Source organism: Toxotes jaculatrix, chromosome 4 (genome assembly GCF_017976425.1).
Source record: "Toxotes jaculatrix isolate fToxJac2 chromosome 4, fToxJac2.pri, whole genome shotgun sequence".
NCBI classification, from domain to species: Eukaryota; Metazoa; Chordata; class Actinopteri; family Toxotidae; genus Toxotes; species Toxotes jaculatrix.
The window spans coordinates 14,392,034-14,408,869 of NC_054397.1; the positions used below are offsets into that span (position 1 = coordinate 14,392,034).

At 39.6% G+C, this 16,836-nt stretch overlaps 3 protein-coding genes across 4 annotated transcripts; 2 read left to right on the forward strand and 1 right to left on the reverse strand.

Moving 5' to 3' along the window:
• Window positions 1-666: 666 nt before the first annotated feature.
• Window positions 667-2,310, forward strand: rhbdd2 (rhomboid domain containing 2). The gene has a single exon (XM_041035478.1). The coding sequence runs from the start codon at window positions 926-928 to the stop codon at window positions 1,898-1,900; it is 975 nt and encodes a 324-aa protein (XP_040891412.1). The 5' UTR covers window positions 667-925; the 3' UTR covers window positions 1,901-2,310.
• A 10-nt stretch (window positions 2,311-2,320) lies between these two features.
• Window positions 2,321-5,263, reverse strand: LOC121180249 (OCIA domain-containing protein 1). 2 transcript variants are annotated; one of them, XM_041035481.1, is made up of 8 exons: window positions 5,088-5,263; window positions 4,754-4,838; window positions 4,585-4,638; window positions 4,433-4,480; window positions 3,722-3,851; window positions 3,464-3,636; window positions 2,639-2,800; window positions 2,321-2,504 (listed from the first exon to the last, which is right to left on the reverse strand). In XM_041035481.1, exons 1-8 carry the CDS (start codon window positions 5,139-5,141, stop codon window positions 2,467-2,469), a joined length of 744 nt encoding a protein of 247 aa, XP_040891415.1. In that variant the 5' UTR covers window positions 5,142-5,263; the 3' UTR covers window positions 2,321-2,466. The 2 variants fall into 2 exon arrangements, with proteins under 2 accessions (XP_040891415.1, XP_040891414.1); XM_041035480.1 differs by having other exon boundaries at window positions 2,639-2,806.
• Window positions 5,264-9,187: 3,924 nt separating this feature from the next.
• Window positions 9,188-15,962, forward strand: slc34a2a (solute carrier family 34 member 2a). The gene is made up of 12 exons (XM_041036015.1): window positions 9,188-9,377; window positions 9,523-9,633; window positions 11,134-11,262; window positions 11,560-11,703; window positions 12,271-12,382; window positions 12,879-13,071; window positions 13,581-13,676; window positions 13,763-13,883; window positions 14,415-14,582; window positions 14,702-14,818; window positions 15,069-15,193; window positions 15,396-15,962. The coding sequence occupies exons 1-12, from the start codon at window positions 9,317-9,319 to the stop codon at window positions 15,960-15,962; spliced, it is 1,944 nt and encodes a 647-aa protein (XP_040891949.1). The 5' UTR covers window positions 9,188-9,316.
• The last annotated feature ends 874 nt before the right edge of the window (window positions 15,963-16,836 follow it).

Genomic DNA, 16,836 nt, shown 5'->3' on the forward strand with positions numbered 1-16,836 from the left:
ATATTTCCCCCTGCTCAGTGAGACTAAAAGCTGGTATATCTGTAAGTGTATTTAGTATCAATATAAGTATATATTATGCAGGATGTTAAGATAGCATATATTAGATTACTGATTATAATCAGTGATAAATATTTAGAAGGAATTTCAATGTTGTTGTCAATGTGGAGCCAGTGTTAACTACGTTAAAAGACTACTGGGTAGTTTGCTCTAACCAGTGCATTATATTCAGAAAGATGATCGTATGTTTTGCATACATACAAATCAATCTGATAAATGTTATGAATGATAGTAAATTGCAAATATTTACAAATATATGCCATTGGTGCAAAACTACGGATCACCAAAAACGATAACAGTAATTATAATAAAAGTAGCAGTACTACTATTATTTTCTGCTAATAATAAAAAAAACCGGAAGCTGACCAATCTTTCCTTCAAAATACGACACCAATGTTGGCAAAAAGTGACATTGAGCTTTCCTCTGAAACAAACAGGCTATAGATATCTGGGTTTTGCAGTTCTGACTCATATTCAGCTTATATGTGTAGATGCATCAATTCATATACGCAGTTCAAGACAGCGTCGTTAAATCAAAAAATATGCCAGTTACTCGATACATGTTTTATTTTGAAAAGTTTGGCCAGAAGAACACTCTAGCTAGCCTGAGTCTACCTGTAATTTTGAAAGAAGCGATTGAACAACAGTCTTGTACGTGCTGCCGTTTAAAAATGTTTAATCTGTGACCGTGAAACCTTATTTATCGAGCATTGAATCAGCCCGAGAAGTTTACAGTCACCCGGACAAGGCAGTACTTTCTGTTTAAGAAGCGTGGACACAATGGAACCACAGTTGGTTTGGTGAGTTCCTGGTTTACTTTAGCATTAGTTTGTTAGCTGTGGAAGACCGAAGTTGTTTGGGGGGAAAAATGACACGAACGGATTATTTTAAAATGCTGTTGCAAGTCTTCAAAGACGCGGTTCCTGTCCTCACCAGCGGGATTTTCACAGTGGTCCTTTTATCGTGTGTTTTGTTTGGTATCCAAACGTACTTCAACTTAACGCAGGGGGTCTTCAGCGTTGGGGCAACTGTTTTTCAAAATGGACACGTCCACAGGCTTCTTGTGCACCCTTTTTATCACAGAACCTTTGCCCAGCTTCTCCTGAACATCACAGCTCTGGTGTTTCTCAGCGGCAGCTTGGAGAAAGGTATCGGTACAGTCCGTTTCCTGTTCTTGTTCCTCCTGCTGTCCACCACCACGGGCTTGTTTTACAGCTTCCTGGACCTTCTGCAGAGTGACAGCAGCCAGAGTCACACAGAGGGTCTGGTTCCTGTAGCCCTGGCCTGTGTGGCTCTGACCACCATGCACACAAAGATGACTAAAGGATTCCTGTGTGGAGTCAGTTTCCCCACCATGGCTCTCCCCTGGCTGTTTCTCATAATCACCACTGCCCTCATTCCTCACTGTGTGCTCCCTTGTAATGTCATTGCCATCCTGATTGGGTGGATGTATGGCAAAGGATGGTTCTCTCTTCTGGAGATGTCTGAGGCCAGGGCTGGCGTTCTGGAGAAGATGATGCCTTTCAGATTTTTGAGGAGCATCAGTAGTGTTGTGTTTGTCCCTGCTTCCACAGAGGAGAGGAGGAAGACCCTGCTTCCACAAATAAATCCAACACCTGGGTCCTACCCAGTCCAGGCTTATGCTCCATTATCCAGCATTAATGCTGCTGATACTCCAGCCATGCATGGCATGCATGAAGGCTGGCCGAACTCAACCAGTGCTTTGTCTGGTCCCACACCACCTCTCCATCCTCATGGACATGGATCAACGCAGAGCTTTGGGCTAAGTCATGGCCACAGCTGCAACCACAGCCACCATGCTCATAGTCATGGACAGCTTTAGTTTATGTTCATCTCCTTGACTGCTTTACAACACTCCAACTAATAGGCAGATATTCTCATTCTATTAGTACTGCGTTATCTGCCACTCCTAAACTGTAGTAATGGTACGCCTACCACATCTCTTGTCATTTAATTGTGTGGAGTACAATGCCAAATACTTGGCAGAGACGCAAACTGGCAGCTGACAAGATGATTTTGGGCTTCTTTTTGTGGGGTCTCTACCTTCTTGAATAATCAAATGTCATTTCTCTGAATGTTAAAATGTTATGGGTGACTTTTGTACTTGAGCTAAAACAGTGTCTTTTGTATTATTTGTTTCTTATTTCTACAAATAAATATCTATAAAGCATAAAAAAACAAATTAAATCAATGCACAAACAGCATTTAAGCACAGACAGAGACAGTTTTAGTTTTCAAGCAGTTTGTTTAATTGACTCACAGAAACTTGTACAGCTTCATGACACCTGAGGCTCAGTCACACTTGAGCAAAAAGGCGACTGAGCTGTCTACGTATTGCAGTGTCAGTGATGCCAGTGTACACATCACATTTTAAGCTCAAACAAGGACTCATTCCTCCCAGGTATCTCCGTAGATGTTCTTCTTCACTGTAATGTAAGAGAGAAAGGAAGAAGTCTGTTTTCACAGATCAATTAAAAGACAACAGATGTACTTGAATATCAGCCCTCAACTTTTCCTAACTTTCCTAAGTGTTTTACACATCTCTGCAGTAGCAGCTTACCCTCTTTCTTGGGTCTTTCTCGCTCCTTCTCAGGGGCTGGTTTGAGCAATGTCTCGGCCTTCTGGGTGAGTGTGACCTCGTAGTTTTCTCTGTTTTTGAGCCTCAGGTCCTCATAGAGGATAGGCTTCCTCCGGGGCTCCTCCTCTTCCACATATGACTGGACTGAAGTTGATGGTGACCGGGGACAGAGAGACAGATTACTCCATCTTGGTTAGAAAAGAGGAAGGGCTGATCCAGATCAGGATCAATCCAGTACAGGACAAATGTGGTGAAGTGAAATGGTAAAGCGCTAGACTTTATTTATTCCCACACATTGGTTAGAATTAATCAGATTTCTCTGCATATCCAACCATATAATAATTCCCTTTTAATCATTTTTTAATTTCATTTTTTAATGTTCATTACTGGAAAGAAGACATTTGACTACTGCTGCACAAACCTTGAGCTGCACTGATTAGTTGGTTGACAGAAGATTAATCAGCAACTATTTTGATTTTTTTGACTAATCATTTAAATAATTTGTCCAAGTAAAGCTGCCAAATATTTGATGGTTCCAGCTTTCAAAAAGTCTTAACATTATGCTGGAATGAGTATCTTTGTATTTTATACTGTTTATTGGACAAAAACAAGACATTTGAAGACATCGGCTTGGGCTTTGAGAAACTGTGATGGATGTTTTTCACTGTGCTCGGTGTGGATTAAAAATACTGGACACTGACATCAGTTTAAGAAACAAGCAAACATATATTCAGTCAGTTGCTAGATATTCATCATTTCCCCATGGTTTGTCATTTGAGAGCTTTACTAACTGGTTAACTGTGGTACCTGGCGCGTTGAAGTCATCTGCTCTGTCTACTGGCATGGGTGGCTCTGGCCTGAAGCCATATTCATAATCTCTGGTGTAGCTGGGCATCTGGCTTGGGGTTTCTGTTGGCTGGAACATGGGGTCAGATGACTGGGCGTCTGAGTCACTCAGCTCTGACTGAGGACCCTTGGAACTGTAGAGCAAAAAAAAAAAATGGTAAAGGGGTAGTCGGTTGATAAAAATATGCAGTAATACACTCAAGTGCATGTGGTACTCACTACTGTTGAGGGAGTCCTGTCCTCTGTCTGAGGGCTTCTCCCAGAGGGGAGTTCTCCAACCTCTTGAACTTCTCCTGGCATGTCTTCATGTACGACATCTTCCCAGCTAGGTAGCCACAGAAGCCAGCAACTGGAGAGACAAACAAATAAATAATTACCCATACCAGTGATGGGTGAATCTTTACTAAAAGAGACAGCCATTAGAAATTCAGTATGTGAAAAATTTTAAAATATCTTTTTAGTTTAGTACCTCAGTAGGAAAGATGCAAAATTGTTTTGGCAATGATCATTTGCTCTTTAATATAATACTTAATTTCAACTAAGGGCAGGTGAAATAATAATTGTGAAAAAATTCTGTTAGTAATGTAAGTATGATACTGTCCTGTAGCTAAAGAGGTATAGACACTGTTAATTTCACACAGCTAGAAGGGTGAAAATAAGCTCAGAAATTGCATAACTATAATGCAGCCTTAAAGATATCTACTCTCCAGCAGCAGGCTTAAATAAATCCTACCAGCAGGAAGGTTATGATTTTCACTTTGAAACAGTTTTGGAGAGGTGCTGATTCAAGTTTGTGGTCATTTTAGAGGCTGTAGTTTGTGGTGTGTTCAAAGTCTTAAAGTTAGGTGTTTCTAATGGTTACTCTACCCGTTATCGTGAAGCATTTGAGTGTGTGTGTATATCTCCCAGCTTTAATATTCATGGACTTACAGACCACTTTGGGTAGCGATCCAAATCTTGGTGATGAAGACAGGGTCCCTACAAATTTTAAACAGAACAGGGTCAATTTAAAGTTCAAGATTTGTGTTTATATCTGTTTTACTGATATTTTCATTAGTCCTCTGCATTATGCATAGTATTACCTCTGGCAACAAGGGCTTGAGTGACAGCCATGCTGACCACAGAGAAGGGCACCGCTGTGAAGGAAACATGTTGAAGTCAATGACTCGATACAGATCTGTCAAAGAAACATTTTTCCTCCTTACACCCTTAAAAAAAAATCTGACGTGTATGTGCAAGACATAAACTTACACCTGTACCAAAAGCTCTCCTGGTTGCACTCTCTAAACACCCTCCTCTCCTCCTCTGTGGGGATGTAGTCCATGCCCATTGGAGCCTTCAAATGAACACACACATGCACATCTCTTAGTATTAAAGTTCGTCGTATAACAGGCACTAGACTATTTGGCGAGCCACACAGACGGCCCAGTCTTACAGACAACCTAATACGATTAAAACAGCAGGCAACGACACGCGTCGTTTCTTAATGAGCCCGTCAGTATCTGCTCTTCTCCTGAAGTTGACGCTAAGTCGGCTAACACGTTAGCATCGTGTTAGGTAATGCGAGCTTTATCTGCGTGTTTACCTGAGCTCTTCTGCGCGGCTGCTCCTCCGAAAAACCCGTCGTGCCGGATGACATTTTGACAGTGCTAAGGTCAACTTTCAAAGCATGCGAAATGAATAAGTGTAAGCCATTCCTCAGTCTGAGTTCTTTAGTGTTTGGTACAATGTCATTGCTCCAGTTAACACACTGACATAACCCGGAAGTTCAAAAACAACAGCGGCATTTGTAGGTTACACGAGCTGAGAAAGGTGGCGTTGTTATCATGTATGCTTATTAGTGAATACACATAAAGAATAAACAGGGCAAATACGTTTTATTTAAAAATAAATCACACATTTCTGTTTTATTGCTGAGCAAATTTCTAAAGAGCACATAAGTTAGGCAGTTGAGCTTTAAGCAGGATATTTTATTTTGTAAAGGCATTAAAAAGCCGACCTGCGTCCTCTACTGGTTGTACAAATAATGGCAAATAATTCCAGTATTATGCTTGAATAATTGGCTTTTTGAACTATTACTACATCATTTGTTTTTAACTTTAATATTATTGTACACGCTAGATCTTATACCCAGTGGTGGTGAGTAGCCTAGTTCATTTACTCAAGTACAATTTTGAGGTACTTGTACTTTACTGGAGTGTTTTCATTTTATGCCAGTTTGTATTTCTACTCCACCACATTTCAGAAGGAAATATTGTACCTTTTACTGCTCTGCACTTATCTGACAGCTGTAGTTACAAGATACCCTTCTGACTTTGTTTTTTAATCAACTCACAACTCCTCAGATTTATCTTTATTTTTGAAGGGGCCGATCCCTAAGCTGGGAACCACTGGGGTAAACTACCTTACTGTATATAAAGTAGTTAAATTAGCTCCATCTGTAACAGCTGCAACAGTAAAATGCTGCTCACACACTGATGCATCAGAATTCACAATCTGATTGAGTTATGTATCAGGCACAGGAGACTGCAGAACGAGAACTTCTGATACATCAGTCTTTGAGTACATTTTGATGATGATATTTCTGTGCTTTTAATTAAGCAGGATTTTGTTTTCAGCACTTTAACTTGTAATGGAGCTCTTTACAGTGTTGTAGTCATACTTTTACTTGCGAAAAGGATCTCTTTACTTACTCCACATCTGCTTATACTTAAACCTATGTACAATACACATACAACATCTTATAAAACTTACAAAAACATGATCTTACAAGGAACCATTAGGATGTATTCCAGCTGTGTGATGCTCAGAAAGAAAAGTGCTGACTGTATCCACGTAGTACAACAAGCTTCCCTGAGTCAAAATACAATGAGCTGGGTTATTTGTATGCGTCAGATGTTAAGAAGTTGTCAGTAAGAACAGAATGATACGGTGTTGTAATAGCGCTGCATGGTGCCTAGGTGATGCTGTTGCACTTGCAACAGTTTTACATTGTTTTACAATGAAGATTTCGATTGCCTCTTACATGCGGTTGCATGTAAGAGTTAAGAAAAATCTTTAATTCTTGTATTCAAAATTCAGTAAAGCTCAGGATTCAAGATAGAGTACATCTGTTTTTCCAAAGCAGCTCCAGGGAGGAAGAGACAGATGGGCGAGACAAGATCACAATCAATAGTCTAACATTTATTGATAAGCCTAAAAATAGAGGTGTACTTTTTCCCCCTTTGTTGCCCCAGTTATCATCCATTCATCTTTACTGGCAACATGACATGAGAGGAGAGACCAGACTAAAAAAATCATTTGTGTCTGCTCTGTGCTGGTGTGCATGACATGAGTACCTCCTCCGAAGGGTTAAGGTTTGTTTTTGGTATGCCAAGGACATACCAGAGCAGCAGGGCACTTGGGCTGATCCCAGAAGCACTTTGGGGCCAAATAGATGGATACTTGGGTGCATTGGGCCTGCAGAGGGTAACCCTGGACAATCAATAGTGGCATGTGAGGGTCATCAGGTCATTGTGGGGGCACTTGAACTCACCAGACGGGCTCTTGGGTCCCCCAAGTACCCCTCTGCTGTGATATCTTGGCACATGGGTGAAGATTAAAGTTTACATGGATGTTTTCAAAATATCCATGCTGATTAATCTGCACTACTTCCTATAAATAAACATACTGAGTGGCCAGTTTGTAAGGTACATGTGAGCTACATTGTATTATTTAATAATGAAAGGTGTTTCTGTTATTTTTGCCTTCCCTCACTGGTATGAAGGTTATGCACAAAATCTTGTTATAATGAAATACAATTCAAGAGCAACACAAATTGTGAATGGTACAGCTGAATCAGCACCTCTCTGAAACAATTTCACTAAAACCTTTATGAAAGTAGTTTTATTTCAGGGCTTCTGAATTAAGCTGCATTAGTTTTAGACCAGTGTGCCCAGTAAAAGTAACAGAGTGTATATTAGGATAAAATGAAACATAGAGGGGACATGCCCAGGGTACATGAAGTTTGACAAGGGGCACTTTTGCATCTGGATTTAAAAGTGCAGTGGTGGTGGACTGTGTCTGTATGCCTCTGAGGCAGAGAGAGAGAGAGAGAGAGAGAGAGAGAGAGAGAGAGAGAGAGAGAGAGAGAGAGAGAGGACTGTCAGAGAGGATGTAGGATTCCCCTCCTGTCCTGGTTTAACTCCTGTCAGGTCACAACTGCGATGGAAATTCAGTGCATCGGTACGGCCTAGGCTGACTTTTCTCCTCTAAGTTCTCTCTGCCATCATCAACAGTTTTATAGGCCTAAACTTAGGTCATTGATATTTTGAAGTATTGACCAATGGGTAGCTGTATTAAGAAAATCAATAGACTGCTACAAATAAATATATATCATTGTGCTCCAAATATAGAACACACACACACATGAAGTCAAGTGGTGCCTGAACAACACACTTCCTGTACCCCACCCCCACACCTCCCACATGTGGGCTATCTGTTAGTGGGATAAACCTTTGCCAGGGAGCCATCCTCTCTGCCACTCCTCTCATATGAATAATCTCAGGGTCCACCAGCTGGAGCTATCATCACTTCTGAGGCCTGTGCATGACAGATGGAGCAGAGTATTAGTTGACAGGTAGATAATACAGATTTTTTTTTCAGAGCACTGAATGAATGGAAACATTTGCAAATCAGACAGGTAAGGTTTAGGTAAGGTGTACAGCAGGTGTAGATGTGCTGGTGAAGATAGATACCACCAGCTCAAGACTTATCAGGTACAATGTGAGTTGGATGTTGCGACACATCTTACAGAGAGATTACAACAGTGTCATGTAAGAGTAATCAAGATTTTGAAGGTGTGTTCAGCTTATCTATGAGATGGTAGTGTTCCTGGTGATGTGAAGGCGGCACATCACTTGCCCTGCCGCCCTCCACGGAACCCCCACCCCTCCACCCCCACTGTTCCACTCTACCTGCACGGAGGCAGCACTTCTACACCTGAAGCCCAGGTGAGCTCAGCACATACAGAGCATGGACTCGCTACGCCTGCCACAGGTGAGGACAAGCATGGCTTTGTTCAGTCTGCCTGCCTTATTACTACTGTCGCCAGAAAATGTTGGAATATCAATTTAAGATTTTTTTTTTTTTTTTTTTAGTTTGAATAAAATCAAGAGCCCATGCGCCTCAAGATACATGAAATTTAACAATAATGTACATAAATACAATAATAAAATAACAGTACATTTGCATGTAAGGGAATTTTACCAGTAGTTGATACTTTCAAAAAACAAATCGATAAAACATATCTCAATGTGAAACATATTGTTAATATCGATTTGGCTTGTAACTTTTCCTGTGTGTCCTACTGTTGTGTGAATGGAATTTTACTGCAGCTCCACCATGTGATAATAAGATCAATACTGTGGCATGTGAGGGAAAGTGTGTGTGTGAGAGAGCGATATTTCTGATCCTGATGTCCTGATAGTCAAAGTGACTGTAAATGTGATTTTGGGAATTGTTTGTACACAAAACAGCTGATTAGAGATTAAAGAAAAGTGACAGAGGATTTCTGTAAAATTCAAAATGCCATTGTGTTGTGTATTTGATTTGACTGCAGTGCTTTATAAGGCATTCAACAAAATGAGAAATTTACCTGAAAACACGGAGACCTCATCCTGAGACTTTTATGTACATACAGTTCCTAGAAACAATCCTCTGTGACCTAACAAAACTGACAAAACCTGAGAAGTAATCCTTTCCTACAACAAATATATAGCATTTTTAATTAAATCCTAATATAATGTTGTATTTCCTCTCTCTTTTTTTCAGCCAATGGCTCCTCAAAACAAATGCAAGGAAGACCATGATGAGAAACATGGAAATAAAAGTCAAGGTATTTTTCATATTGTATGAAATCCAACAGAAGAGCACTAATGAATTTATGTGGCAGTCATATGTATATACTGTATATATGCACTGTATATATCTGTACAAAAAGGACAGTAAATGTATTCAGACTTTGTCTGACTCTGTCTTAGAGGTCAAAGCGAGTCCTGCACATTCCACTGTAGCTTTGATTGAGGAGGAGCCTGGGGATGCAGACCCGTGGGACCTGCCAGAGCTAAAGGACACTGGGGTCCCATGGTCAGGTAGAGACTTGTTATGTACTTCTGTAACATTATTATTAGTACTTTTGTGTCATGATTAGATATGCATGGGCAGTGACTAATACACTTACTAATAAATTATATGTGATCTACTGTAGATATGATAACGTGTCCCATATGACATTGTTACACAATCACACAGGAGCTGGAAATTCCATTGTTTTTCACATACATTAAGACAGTCACAGTCATGATTAGATATGCATGGGCAGTGACTAATACACTTACTAATAAATTATATGTGATCTACTGTAGATATGATAACGTGTCCCATATGACATTGTTACACAATCACACAGGAGCTGGAAATTCCATTGTTTTTCACATACATTAAGACAGTCACAGCATGTCTGGTGGAGTAACTCATTGTTGAAATGTTGAAGTTTTCACCTCTCTTGGAAGTTATTGTGTTTTGTTGTATAATAATATTAAAGCAAAGTAGATTTAATATGGCTTTTTAGCTGAGCTGTTGTTCCTTTGCCTTCATGACCCTTCCTGACGTGGGTGTATTTATACCACAAACAATTAAAACCCCTTGACTACACACACAGGTGATTTAACTAATGTTGTGACTTCCAAACCACACTAAAGTGTGTCCTATCAAAGAAAAAGGGTGTTATATTTTTAATTAATTTAGATCACTTAATAATAATAATTTTTCACTTTGACATTGAAGGGATTTTTTTCTGTTGACGTCTGTGTCAAAAAAGTCACATGAAGTCAGTTTTGATTCAATGTTGTTAAACAAAAAAATATGCAAACTTCCAAAGGCGGTGAACACTTTCTATACACACTGCAGCTAGTTGAACTTCCAAGATATCATTGCCTCATTTGAAGAACAATAATTCAGCGTAATCTGTGTTTGATTGATGTGAGTATCTAGAAAGCGCAGAGGTCATAAATAATAATGGATATGATCCAGATGGTAGCCAGGCAGACAGCTGGATCTTTGCCAGCAGACTGTAAACCGGATATCAAACGTAAGGTGAGGTGAGGCAAAGTCCCTGTTCAGTGTAGTCAACAACTCTAAAAGTTGAAATGCACTTTACCGCAAGAGTGAATAATCCAACACTAATGCAATAGTATGTAGTTATGATTATATAAACAGCAATTTTCAAATAGAATAATCTTTCTCTCAAATAGAATAATTTTTTCATCTGCAAGAGGAGTTGATGTGAGCAGTGTGCCAGGGATAAGTAACATGTCAATTTGTGGTTTATACTTTCTATCAAGTTTTGGATCCCTTTGATAATAAAATTCCCACATTTTGACAAGTAGCAGCAGGAAAACCACAGGTGTAATTAAAAATATGAACAAGGACTGAAGGACTGCATTGTACAGTCACACTGATTCATTTAAATGGAACAGAGCCGTTGTTAATGGTTTATAATTACACCTTTTTTTCCCTGCTATAACAAATGAAACTATGAAAATATCCCTTACAGAAAATGCTGAATAAATCTTTAAATTTTACTCTGTCAGCTCTGGATACCAAAGGGAAGGTGCTGAGGGTGCTGGTGTCCATAGGGAAGTTGGTCCTGCTGCTTGGTTTCCTCTACATGTTCATCTGCTCCCTCGACATCCTCAGCTCAGCTTTCCAGCTTGTTGGAGGTAAAACACACTAACATGCGTCTGAATTCATGTGTGGGTCTCACGATGCTATAGGCCATGCATCACACCAGACATTTTGACTGGTCATAGTAGGAAAAACTGTAAGTAGAGCAAGTAACAGTAAAGGACAGGTTCACAGTTTTTTATGTCTGTCTTTAAACAGTAGTTTCTAGCCCTTATAAACATTGCTACAGGTTTTGGTGGCTGTAATCATTCCTTCTGTTCATACTGGCCATTTACAGATCAGTGGTACTCTGTGATTTGTCTTCTATACATGCATATAATCACCTCGTCCAGGTAAAGCGGCAGGTGACATCTTCCAGGACAACTCAGTTTTGTCCAACCCGCTGGCTGGTCTGGTCATCGGTGTTCTGGTCACTCTGCTGGTGCAGAGCTCGTCCACTTCCTCCTCCATAGTTGTCAGCATGGTCTCCTCTGGATGTGAGTATGAGATAAGATAAGATAAGATAAGATAAGATAATACTTTATTGATCCCCAGAGGGAAATTTAGTTGTTACAGCAGCATAAACATAAATAACATGACATTTCACAAGAAAAAATATAAAGAAAAATATAAAGTAAGTAACAAATAAGCTTAGAAAATTAAATATAGAATATACAGAATAACCATAAAATGAAATGAAATGCATAGCGGTGTAATTATGTCCTACATCATGAATATCATGAAAAAGAAATGCTAACAACTCCAATAGGAGTATTACACTGTTTGTATAAATATTGCACAAGAAAAAAACTGTACTGTTAAGAATACTGTTGTTATTATTGCACCAAAATATTGTTTAATATATAATATTAAATATTAAAAATATATATGAGGCTTCGCATTACACACACACACACACAAACAGATAACACATCCATGTCACAGAAAACATACAGTATACATGAATGATGATGATGATGATGATGATGATGATGATGATGGTGGTGGTGGTGGTGGTGGTATGGAGGAGTGGAATGATGAAGGAAGCCTGTGTGCTTTGGCAGTGTTGACGGTGCAGCTGGCTGTTCCTATCATCATGGGCACCAACATCGGGACCTCCGTCACCAACACACTAGTTGCAATGACGCAGGCTGGTGACCGCAGCACCTTTCGGAGGTAATCATTTTCCTGTGCAGTTCAGAAAGGCCACGAAAACATCTCAAGAACACTGTGTTCTTCTGTGAATTCCATGAATAAGCACAGCTAATCTGAGCAAATGCTACCTATTCACATTCTGAAACAGTATCTAATTCATGACCCGGATGAATGAATGTTTTACTGCTGTAGTAATCAGTTAAATAGACCCATAAATTTGTTACTCAAAACACTAAGTAACAACGGTGACAAATTCCAAGATCATGTGCATCAGAAAAAGGACACTCAGTGAGTTCAACTTTCAAGTAACAAAACGTACTTTCATCGCTGTCTGAGAAAAATATATCAACTTGTAAAGAAAGGGAAGAAAACATTGCGGCCATGAGCTCTAATGGGTTTAATCAGCCCTAAGAAGTAGATGAAATTTCCCTGGACAGCAGTGATATGAAGCTCCCATTAAAAAGATCGAAGGTCATTTTACTTTGCATTTATCTACCTCCTTTCATAATGCACCCAGGGCTTTTGCAGGGGCTACGGTGCACGACTTCTTCAACTGGCTGTCTGTGTTAGTGCTGCTGCCTCTGGAGGTCGCCACTGGTTATTTGTACGTGGTCACCAAGCTCATCATCGACTCATTTAACATCCAGAGTGGAGAGGCCCCAGACCTGTTAAATGTGATCACTGATGTCCTCACCGAGTCAATCATACAGGTAAAATGTCATTTAACTGACACCAATATCCAGAGTGAAGTACAATAAGCAGTAATGTTGTTGCAAGGAGCCTTGTACACAGAATGTTATGTCTGGATCAAACCTTTCACTAAAAACCATTCATCATCATAAATTATGTTACATGTAATCTTTTACAAAGAATCAAAATAGCATTCAAAATTAATATGATGTAGACAGACTGTTTAGTACAGCATTGTGTTGTAAGGCACATAGTGGTAGAAGCTTTAGGCTGAAATTAAAAATATTTGGCATTTGTGTTACCAATCTCTAAGTTCAGAAAAATGCAAAAAGATGTTTTGGGTGTGCCTCCTTCAGTGGACAGAAGTTATTCAGAAGTCAGAGCTGAGCCTGTTAAACCATTCACCAACAATGAGGGTGAATTCTTTCATCTCACAGCATATGAAATGACCACCTCTGGTAAGACTGGTGTCAGTGGCAGTGTGCTCAGCTGACTAAATAGCTTTTCTTTCACTTTTCCTTTGACTTAGCTGGATGAGTCAGTCCTTAGTGAGATTGCCACTGGAGACCCAGAAGCCCGGAATAAGAGTCTCATCAAGACATGGTGTCAAACCTTCACCAACACAGTAAGTCCAAAACATGTCAGCCACCTACAAATACTCAAAACCACTGAAATTCAGTTCTTTATTGTCAAATTTCCACTGTGTTTCAGACCTTAATGAACGTTACAGTTCCTGGTCCAGAGAACTGCACCTCTCCGTCTCTCTGCTGGGTTGATGGCAACTACACCTTCACACTGAAAAACATTTCTGAAACATATAACATCCAGAAATGTAAGACCACAGTTCTCAGAATTTATGTTCAACTTCAACTTGAGTTTTTTGCCACACTGACTTTAAAAAAGGGTGAGCCACACAGTATATGTTAATCGTGATAGCAGGTAGATGGCCTCTTTTCACATGACATAAAAGTGTTTTAAACACACTATGCCACTTAACTATACAGTTATAGTAATACCATCCTTTCCTTGATGGAGCTTTTTAGCGTCTTTTAGTTTGGGTTTTACACACTGCAGGATTATTGAACACATTTCCAGAAGCAGAAGACAGCTGTGTGAACAGCAGATTTAACAAAATGGTAGGGAACATAGTGGAGTGGGTCATCTAGCAACTCCTCAATCATAACAACTTATAAACTAATAATATATATGAATCTATGTTTTTCAGGTGGCTGTGGAGTTTTTCAAACTCAGTGATTGAAGTTTTTTTTTTTTTAAACAGAGGATACAAGTCATCACCTGCTTATCTATATTTTGTCATGATTGATGCAGAAATATCAGGTGTGTATGTCCCATGTGTCCTCAGGTAAACACCTCTTTGTAGATGTAAATCTGCCTGACCTTGCGGTGGGTCTGATCTTGCTGGCTCTCTCTCTGCTGGTGCTCTGCTCCTGCCTGGTCCTCATCGTCAAGCTGCTCAACTCCATGCTGAAGGGACAGGTGGCTGGAGTCATCAAGAGGATCCTCAACACCGGTAAGCAGTACTGCATGCTGTATACACAAATACAGTAAATGTGATGCAATTGCATTGGTTAGTAACACATAAATATTGTGTGGACATTTGCATATGTGTGTCTGTTTGTGTGTCTGCAGATTTCCCATTTCCATTTGGTTGGGTCACTGGTTACATCGCCATTTTAGTCGGAGCTGGAATGACCTTCATCGTGCAGAGCAGTTCGGTTTTCACCTCTGCTATTACTCCACTTGTTGGTGAGGTCAATCATCCTTCCCACCATCCATTTATTTCATTCATTACCTATATCACAGAATATAGGTTGATTAAAGGAACACACACACACTTCACTTACATTATTTTCTTGTTGTTTTTTTTATCCACTATTAGTGAGCATTGATAATAAATTTACAGTAACTGAAGGTAACTAGAGGGACATAGGAAGTGTAAATGTGTTTCTGTGTATGAGGATGTGTATTTCAGCCAGTGTCTCTTTTGTTTGAATAGGTATTGGTGTCATCAGCATTGAGAGAGCATACCCTTTGTCTCTGGGTTCAAACATTGGCACAACCACCACAGCCATTCTGGCAGCCATGGCTAGTCCAGGAGACACACTGGCTAACTCTCTACAGGTCAGTAATCCACACAAAAATGCTCACACATGTAGAAGGACCAGAGTGGCCAGATTGGCTTTTGAAATGTTTAATATTAATTTATTTTTAGTGTTCAGGGATATAAGATCTGTAGGTTTAAATTGATAGAATTTAAATTATTTATAAGTAATTCATTAATTGAATTTTATTATAATTAAATAAAAAAAAAAATTTGTTCCAGATTGCCCTTGTGCACTTCCTGTTCAACATCTCTGGCATCATTCTGTGGTATCCTATCCCCTTCACCCGCATTCCTATCCGGCTGGCTAAAGGTCTGGGCAACATCACTGCCACCTACCGCTGGTTTGCTGCTGTCTACATCATCTGCTGCTTCTTCCTTTTACCGCTCTTCGTCTTCAGTTTGTCACTGGCAGGCTGGCAGGTACTGGTAGGTGTGGGTGTACCTCTAGTCATCATATTGATCATCATCATGGTGATCAATGTGTTGCAGAAACGGAAACCTGGGTGTTTGCCTGCAGTGCTGCGATCCTGGGATTTCCTCCCTCTCTGGGCGCACTCCTTGGCTCCTTGGGACAAAGTCGTTGGTGTGATTACTGCTAAATGCTGTTGCTGCTGCAAATGCTGCCAAGTTGCTGCTGAGGACTTAGAACACAGAGCGAAAGATTCTGTGGAAAAGAACAAGAAGCCAGACACAGAGGTGTATGATAACCCTGCAATGAGTGCAGAAAAAGAGGTAGAAAATGAGATAAAGATTGAGTTAAAGATACTGAAAATGACCCGGCTATGAGAACATATATATATATATATATATATATATATATATATATATATATATATATATATATATATATATATATATATATATATATATATATATATATATATATATGTGTGTGTGTGTGTGTGTGTGTGTGTGTGTGTGTGTGTGTGTGTGTGTGTGTGTGTTTGTGTGTGTTTGATTATGTGTACATGATGCAAAGAAGCATGTTGCTCATGGCACAACAACCAAAACCATTCAAGAAAAAAACTACAATTTCCACAATATTTATGTTATTACTTTCAGTAGATTTTTTTTGGTGTAAAATGAGAAATGGCTGTATAGGAATTTGTAACTGTCAGGCAAAGAAAATAACGCATGCAGGAAAATCTTGGTCTTCCCATTGTATGGTGTTAACTGAAGTGACCTTTAAAGGATAAGGTTTACAATACCCTATATTTTTGCTGTCATCGGCAAACCCCATGGAAAGACCAAAGCCAACAATGTGTTAGTCAAGGTCTCAATTCTTCTACAATACCCTGTCTATGGCACTCAGTCCTCTGCCTTTTGGCTCCTGCCAAAACATACATCTTAGAAGCAGCACACAAATATATATTTTAATTTATGAAAAAGGCTGAACATTTTCCTACTGTAGTTTTTAGCAAACAAAAATAGAACATTTGTTGACTATTTTTAGCTGTGGATTAATACAAATTTGGCAATAGCCATTGATTGGTCAGTCAGTCCACCACTTTGGTCCAGACTGAAATGTCTCAACAATTAGTGGATTGCCATGAAATTTTGTGTGGACATTCATGGTTCCCAGAGAAACACCTGCAAAACAGTCCCATCAGCCTCACAACTGTACTTTGGGTTTAGTGCTAATAAGTAAATGTTAGCATGC